At 39.9% G+C, this 8,837-nt stretch overlaps 1 protein-coding gene across 1 annotated transcript; it reads right to left on the bottom strand.

Annotated features, from left to right (window-relative positions):
* Positions 1-2,481: 2,481 nt before the first annotated feature.
* On the bottom strand, positions 2,482-3,525 carry LOC118481007. Its single transcript, XM_035976072.1, has one exon. It carries the CDS (start codon positions 3,523-3,525, stop codon positions 2,482-2,484), a length of 1,044 nt encoding a protein of 347 aa, XP_035831965.1.
* Between the last annotated feature and the right edge of the window lie 5,312 nt (positions 3,526-8,837).

Genomic DNA, 8,837 nt, shown 5'->3' with positions numbered 1-8,837 from the left:
AACATAACTTATACAAACAAAAACGAAAACAAAGACAACAAACTCAGCTTATGATATCTCTTATGTTAAAATCCTTCCACCTCTCCCAAACTAAGTTCTTCAATCTAGCTCTTTCTTTTACCCACAAGTATGATAGTTCCTTTATGCCACCGATCAAATCTGTAATGGAGCCAACCTTTTTATTAAACTCCACATCATTCCTAGACTTCCAAATTTACCACAAGGTTGTCATGACTATAGCTTTGATTATGTTCTTCCAATCCTTCGATCCATTGTACTCTTCTATTTTATCCAATAATTCCTCGCATGAATCACTGTTGAATTGCACCAGAAGTTTTAACCAAACAAGCACATTCCACCAAATTGCCCAGGATTTCAAGCAACTGATTAGAAGATGATTCACCGACTTCTCTTCGTTATTACATCTAGAACAGTTCTGATTTTCCACTTGTACTCCCCTTTTTGCCAGTTCGACTTTAACCGCGATACGTCTTTTTGTTGCTCTCCAAGTAAAAAGGTTAACTTTGGGCAGCACCCACTTGTTCTAGTGTTTCCATGGTATATCATTAGCGTCCAGGGATCTTTTTGTAATCTCATCTCTAATAAGAGCGACTGAGATGATCTCATTAGGTCTCGGTTTCCATTTCCATACGTCGTCCTTGTCTGTCTAAAGTCTTCTGGTCCCTTAGAAAACTAACCAGCTCGTCGTACTGCTGCTGTTCTTGAGTGTTCCTCAATTTATGGATCCAAACCCAACCCCATTTGTTTATACCCCCCCTCCGATTTTACACATTGGTACACTGTTGCTTCCTTGTCTTTTGCCAAAGCGTAAACCGCAGGGAAACGAGTCTTCAAGGGCTAATCTCCTGACCAAGAATCTAACCAAAACCTCGACTTCTTTCCATTACCTAGATCAACAACCAGATTTTTATTCAGTGATAAGTTGTATGCCGTGAATTCCTTCTCGATGCTACAAATATCTTTTCAAGTGCCACTGAGCTTATTTTTTGTAGGAATAATTGAGACAGAGTTCCGCTTCCAATGAATACTATCCACAACACTAACCCATAAGGCTCTCGGATTTTCTTTGTAATTCCACCACCACTTTGCTAGAAGTGCTAGGTTAGCACTACGAATGTCACCGATGCCCAACCCCCGTATCTTTTTGCTGTTACTAATTTTTCCCATGCCACCCATCTCATTTTATTCTTCCCATTCTTGTTCCCCCAAACAAAGTCTCTTCTTATTGCTTCAAGATCCGTAATCGCTTTTTTGGTGCTAGAAAGATTGAAAAGAAGTAGTTTGGTAATGCCCCTAATACTGCTTTTGCTAGAACAATTCTCCCCGCCATAGATAAAGATCTAGCCTTCCAAGACGAAAGTTTAGAATTAAACTTATCGATGATTGGCTTCCAATTCTTAATTCTTTTCATATTGGCACCAATCGGAATGCCCAGAAAGTTAAAAGGAGACTTCCAAGCCTTACAATTAAAACATTTTTTCCTCGTGTACACCAACCCCGAATAAGCTACACTTCCCTAGATTAACTTTTAAACCCGAGCAAAAATAGAAACATATTAAAATTCTATTCAGGTTTTAATATTTACTTCCGACCATTCTCCTAAAAAAATGGCGTCATCCGCGTAACATAAGTGAGAAATCATCGGCCCATCCCTTGGTAAAGTCACACCTTTAAACAGTACGCTCTTTATTGCCCTCTTCATAATTACATCTAAGGCCTCCAAAGCAAGGATGAAAAGGAAAGGTGATAACAGATCACCTTGTCTCAACCCTCGAGATAGGCTAAATTCCTTAGTGGGCGACCCATTAACCAAAACCGATGCTCTACCAGACTTTAAACCCGCCCCTATCCATTTTCTCCACAGTAATGGGAAATTCATGGCTTTAAGATTTGATAAAATAAACTTCCAATTTATAGAATTGTAAGCTTTTTCAAAATCGACTTTGAAAATGAAAATTTGTTTTTTTACAACTCTTAGCCCAAGCTAAAACTTCATTAACTATTAAAGGCCCTTCTAAGATGGATCTGCCTTCTATAAATCCCGTTTGAATGTTACTCACCAATTCCAGAATGACCGGTTTAACCCTTCTAGCAAGTAACTTTGCAAGGATTTTGTACATCATTCCAATTAATGAAATAGGCCTAAAGTGCTTAACCATAGACGGATCACGTACCTTTGGAATCAAGGCAATGAAAGATGCGTTGCATCCAATAGGAATACTTGGCTGGTCATGGAATTGTTTCACCATCTTCATTACATATGGTTCTAGAGACTCCCAATATTTTTTCATAAACTTGAACGTTAACCCATCCGGCCCCGGGGACTTATCCTCACCACATGCCCAAACAGCATCCTTGACTTCCTTTTTTGAGAATTCACTGATCAATTTCTTTGCTTGTGTGTCTGATAATCTTGTAAAACCTCTCTTATCCATCTTTGGCCTTTTCATCATTGGTTCTTCAAATATCTCCCTTGAATACCTTCATGATACCTTCTTTGACTTCTTTCGGGTCACTTATATTCCTCCCATCTATCTTAATTATATTAATCCGGTTTCTTGATTTCCTGCAGTTTATCATCTTGTGGAAAAACCCTGAATTCTCACCCCCCAATCTCGCCCAGTTAATCTTTGCTTTCTGTTTTAAATCCGCTATCTTTTGTTTTTCATGCTTCCTGATAATAAATCTCCCCTTGATTATTTCTTCCCTTTCTTTTTCTTTTAGTATATGTTTTTCAGCCTTGAGTTCTATCTCTTCTACTCTCTTTTTCGCTTTATATACCTCTTTCTCTTCCTTTTCTTTCTCCGCTTTCCTCCACTCTTTTATCTTGATTTTTATTCTTTTCAATAACGCTCCCATATTCTTCATCCAATCTTCCCCATTAACATGATTCTCTAAGACACTTTTAATTACTTCATCCATTCCTTCTTTCGATACCCATGAGTTATAGAGTCTAAACGGAACTGGACCATAATCTTTTATCGTACACGATAACAACAGAGGATTGTGATCCGATAAGTATCTCGGTAAGGCTTCCAACTTAGCACACGACTTATTCATGAACGAATCACATACTAAGATTGGCTCAATCTTGCTCATACTTGACCCACTTTCAGTCATAAAGGTGAATCTAGACCCTGACATATGATATTCGAGTAACCCCGCATCCGCAATAAACTTATTAAATATCACTGCCCCAAATGCATCGAACTTAGAATTCATTCTGTCCTCCCCGACCATGACTTCGTTGAAGTCACCAGCCAATAACCATAAACCTTCTAACCTCTGTTTAAGCCGAGACAGTTCCATCCAAATAATCCTCTTTTTCTGAACATCATTTGGGACATAGACATTGCAAACATTTAGTTTTTCCTTAGTCCCTTCTATACTACCTGTTATTGTGACGAAGAACTCCCCTTTCACTGTATCTGTCCTTTTAATTACACTTGGGTCCCAAATCATTACCAAACCTCCTGATCTCCCCTGTGCATCTACTAACTCCATTTCTATTTCGTCGTATGGCCAAAATTTTTTTTACTGTTTCCTCCTTTAGTGCTGATACTTGAGTTTCTTGCAAACATAGACAATTAACATTGTGTTCCTTTACCATTTTCCTGATCCATCCTACTTTGCCTTCGCCCCCCACCCCTCGAATATTGACTATTGACTGATAGGACATTCATTGGGCCACATCCGTCTCCCTTTCACCCTCCACTACCTTTCTTATTTGGTTTTGGAATTTACTTACCTTAATCTTCAAGATTTCCCCAACCTTAGTGGTTTTCCAAAGTCTCTATTTCTATCATCTCCTGCTGACTTGGTTCCTTTTGTTCCTTTTGTTCTTGATTATCCTTTTCTCGGAAGTCGTCTATCCTGATCTGCTGATTACGAGATCCCTGGATCTCTGCAGCGGCACAGTCTTGTTCGAATCTTACCGCTTCGTTCAGATCTGCTATGCTCTCCCCCTTATGTCTCTTGAAGTTTTTAACTCATTGCCCCCTTTCTTTCTTTTGGTTGACTTAGTTATAGGGTTTATCTTCCAGATCAGTTCTTCAACTTGGAATGGATCCGATGGGTCAGCTATATCCGAGTTCAGGTCAGGTACAATTATTTTCTTTTATTTAAACACTTGGCCTAGAAGATCCGCCCCATTATTTTTGGACTTCCTCTTATTGCAAGATCTTCTATTGTTCTCTTTTTTCTGTTGGGCCTTAAAGCCCACTTTATCCACCGGCCCAATATTTTCATTTTCATTGCCAATCTTAAACTCCAAATTTGGCTCCACGTGCCCATTCCGGTCGTTACTTTTTTCAAACAATAATTCCCAATTTTTACAAAAAAACAAAGTTTTCTTGGGACTCATCATTTTCTACCGAACAATTTTCTTTGTCTTTTCGGTTACCAACCTTTTCATCTTCCTTGTCGCCGGAATCTACCTTTACCGGAATATCCTCTCCCTCCGCCGAATTTTCCCCCGTCTCTGCTGGGATATTTGCTGTCTTTATCGGACTACCCATCAATTCTTCTGTCTCCTTCTCTTTCATTTCTCTATCCAAATTCTTTGACTCCCTGTTGAGAATCACCTCGTTCAAAAGTAAATACCTTCCCGGGATAAAATCCGGAGCCCACATACCTGAAAGCTCCGATAACCAAACTGTAAACTCTTGTTCTCTATAGACAATCTTGACTTCTTTGATTTCTTTACCGGAGTTAACTAATACTCCAATTCTTGTCTCGTTCAAGACCCCACTATTCACGTTCATTTTATCTAGGTATATCACCTTTCCGAAAGTTTCCCCGATCTTCTCTCCTATCTCTTTACTCCACAGCATTATTGGAATTCCGATCACCTTAATCCATGCTAGCCTTTCGAATTTTATCGGTTCTCCTTTCCATTCCCGTACCTCTAAGAACAGTTCCTCCCAACTTTCCTTGAAACCAATTCTGAAATCCTCTGCTTCAATTTCTGAACCAAAAGTTATCAGTATTTTAACCCCTCCCAAGTATCTTACCTCCATTGTGTTCGGGATTATTTCCTGTAATGTTTCTCCCATTGTTTTTAATTGCTTCATATCTTTAACCACTGCAACCAAAGATCTTTTCTTTAGCACTTTGCTGAACTCCGTCTCTTCATCCGATAGCTGTATCCTTTTTACCCCCACCAACATTACTTTTGACCCACTCACAATGTCCCTATATGAAACTTTGTCTTTGTTCCAGTTGAGTTGATGGGTCCACCGCTATAGTTATCTTTCAACCACTTGTTTCCCCCTTGTCTGTCACCCATATCCTTTTCCCATTTGTTGAAGTTTTTTGTGTTATCGCGGAAATTCCCATAATTACCTCTGACATCTCTTCTTTCCTCCTTCAGAAACTTCGAAACGTTGACTTTAATCTTCTTATTACCTATCCAAACATTGTTCAAAGCTTGTAATAATTTATCTATATCCTTTATCCTTTTAAACCGTACAAAGCCGAACACCCTCCCTGCATGGTCTCTTCTCTTCGGATGACTGCGTCACATATGACCCCACAAGGCTGATATTCCACCCAAAGGTCTCTTCCCGTGGTCCAGTCTGCTAAATTCGTAACCAAAAAAGTAGTTGCTTTCTCCTTCCCATATTGGTTGCCACCTTTTATCGGTATATCGATCCACGGACTCTCTTGTTTAACGTATTCATGCTTCTCTTCTTTTGGTCTCCAGGCCTTTTTATCCTTTGTACTCATCCCAACTTTCTTCTGTTAGCTGTAATGGTGACTTTTGAAGTACTCAACGGACTGCGAAACTCCTTTCAGCGAATGGAAGAGGAAGAATGTAAGATAGAATAAAAGGTCAGCCAAAAATCTAGCGACCTTGAATGCTATCCCACCAGACACCCCTTCGTCGAGCCTCCGGCAAGTTTCGGACAGACGACAATCTTTTAGTCACCAGAATATCACAACGCCCGTCGAAACCCCTTTTGGCAAATGGAATAGGAGAAAACCAAGATAGAAGGGAAGGTCAAGCCTATCTATTCCAGCGACCTCGCCCGCTATCCCAGCAGACACCTTTCGTCGAGCCTCCGGCGGTTTCAGATGACCGGCGGCTTTTGGTATTCTAGAGAGCTTTTTGGGTTTGACTGGTGAAGGTGATTTTTTTTGTTAAGTATTTTAATACTCATTAGGTACAAAAAATTTTAAATCGGATTTATAACAACTTTCAGTGGTCTTAATAGTAAAATAAAATTTTAATTGAAAAAGCTTATGTCAAGAGTTATCGATATATGATAGTAGGTTCTTAAGGTACCACTAAATGAGAATAATGATCATTTAATAAAAAGCGTGAGTGGCCCATTAATATTCAAGACTAGTAAATTGAATTAAGTGATACACTAAACATAGCATTTGAACACTCATTCTTTCGGCCCATCCTGAAGTGTTATTATTTGTTGTTGAGCTCAACTAATTGATCCATTTATCTAGATTTTAATCAGACACATTCAATGGTCCAAACAACGTTATTGTCGTACCAAAAAGCCGGAACAAATTCGTGAGTCTTCAGCACGAGTCCTAGATCAATTCCACCGTCACACACTTTCACATGTTCAATCCGTTTTAAACTGATCGTTTATTTATTTGTTTGTTTACAGGTGATTCAAAATATACAAGGTGCTAATATCAAGACACAATTCGAAGATTTCGGGAGCTGGCGAAGAGTTTTACAACACATTTTATAATGCTTTCACTTCTGAAACAAAGTCGGAGATAATGTGTACGGAAATCAACAAAAACCACCGAATTAATGAATATCGAGGACTATAATTGGTGGAAAAAGCGGTTTGAGGGTTGGGTAAAAGCTTTCGCTCATGATAGTTGGTTAAAATTGAAGTTAGGATATAAAGAAGAGTAAATTGCCATTTTAGTCCCTGAGTTTTGTCCAAATTTGCTATTTTAGTCCAAATAGTTTTTTTTTTGCCTCTGGGTCCCTGACTTTTACATTTTGTTGCCATTTTGATCATTTTGTCTAACTCCATCCAAAAACCCAGTTTGTAACAGGGGTATTTTGGGGATTTCCTTAAAAAATGTTTTCAGTTGCCATTTTGATCCAATTCCAAAAAACCAAAAAAATTCCAAAAAAATCAAAAAAAATCCAAAAAATTCAAAAAAATCTAAAAAATCATAAAAATTCTAAAAAATTCAAAAAAATCTAAAAATAAAAAAAATCTAAAAAATCATAAAAATTCTAAAAAATCCAAAAATCATTAAATGTTTCGGCACGAACCGTTTCGACCCGTACCGTTTCGAACCCGAACCGTTTCGACGCGAAGCGTTTCGACCCGTACCATTTCGAACCGTACCGTTTCGACGCGAACCGTTTCGACCTGTACCGTATCGAATCGAACCGGTTCGACGCGAACCGTTTCGAGCCCGTACCGTATCGAAACGGTTCGCTTCGAAACGGTTCGGTTCGATACGGTACGGGTCGAAATGGTTCGGTTCGAAACGGTTCGCGTCGAAACGGTTCGGTTCGAAACGGTTCGCGTCGAAGCGGTACGGGTTGAAACGGTATGGGTCAAAACGGTACGGGTCGAAACGGTACGCGTCGAAACGGTACGGTTCGAAACGCTACGGGTCGAAACGGTACGGGTCGAAACAGGACGGTTCGAAACGGTACGGGTCGAAATGCTTCGCGTCGAAACGGTTTGGCTCGAAACGGTTCGGGTTCGAAACGGTATGGGTCGAAACTGTCACACCCCAACCGATGGCGGAATCATCGGGGCGCGGCACTGAGCGAAACAGATTGTCCAGAAGTTTCCACAACAACTATTATATGAATTCAGTTTACATGACACGTCCCATACCGTGTCCCAAATAAATAACAAGTTATCATAGAAAGCAACTAGGCAAATAAATTCCGTTCCGACAACTCAGATTTAATTATTACAAACCAAATGAATAAAAGTATTGTTTGAAGTCATTAAGACCTATCCGGACAAGATCTACAGACAGCTAATGCCATAGACCCCGGATCGGACAACTCCAACGGCTCCATGGCAATTGTTTATTTGCTTCTAGAGACCCCTAGGTAGACCACTACCTGTAGCTATTCATTGGCCTCTAGAGCTTTATCCTAGCCACGCTTTCCTAGCAGATAAGCATCCTAATTACCTGTCACATACGTTAACATAAAGTCAATACATAAAATGTAAAGGTGAGCACACAAGTTTGATAATAGCATATAGAGTTCGAATAGTTTACGCATAACCAGGCACGTACACAGAGGAAAACGATGCATGTTAATTATCGACATGGGACCATCGATACCAACGACTGCGGGTTGACCGTCCGAGACGGTTCGCAATACATGATTACCACCGTAATCCATGCAAGTAATTGTCCTTAACAACCCCCGTGTGAACGGGTGCTGAGTCCAAACTATAGTACTATGTTGCTAAGGCAGGTAGATAGCATTCCACGTGTAAACATAATAAACAGCATTCATTTAGTCAAGTAGCACATGCAAATGGTCAGCGTTCAAATAGTTTGTGTTTGATTGTGATTTGATAGGTAACGTATGTAACACCCAAAAGTGCTAAAAGCAAAAAGGGATCGAGTATACTCATAGTGATTGATTGTGGATTGAAGGGAGCGCTGAGAGTAAGATTACCCTGAATAGTTCGATAGCATAACGATAAGTAACGCAGAAAGGTAAACAAGTATGGATGGATCGAATGGGCTTGTCGATCGAACGGCAGGTTCGATCGAACGGCCCGTTCGATCGGCTGGTATATCCGATTGGACAGTCCCGTTCGATCGGCCGGTAGGCTCGATCGGCT

The sequence above is a fragment of the Helianthus annuus genome, chromosome 8 (genome assembly GCF_002127325.2).
Source record: "Helianthus annuus cultivar XRQ/B chromosome 8, HanXRQr2.0-SUNRISE, whole genome shotgun sequence".
Lineage (NCBI taxonomy): Eukaryota > Viridiplantae > Streptophyta > Magnoliopsida > Asterales > Asteraceae > Helianthus > Helianthus annuus.
This window is presented reverse-complemented; position numbering and strand designations above follow the sequence as displayed.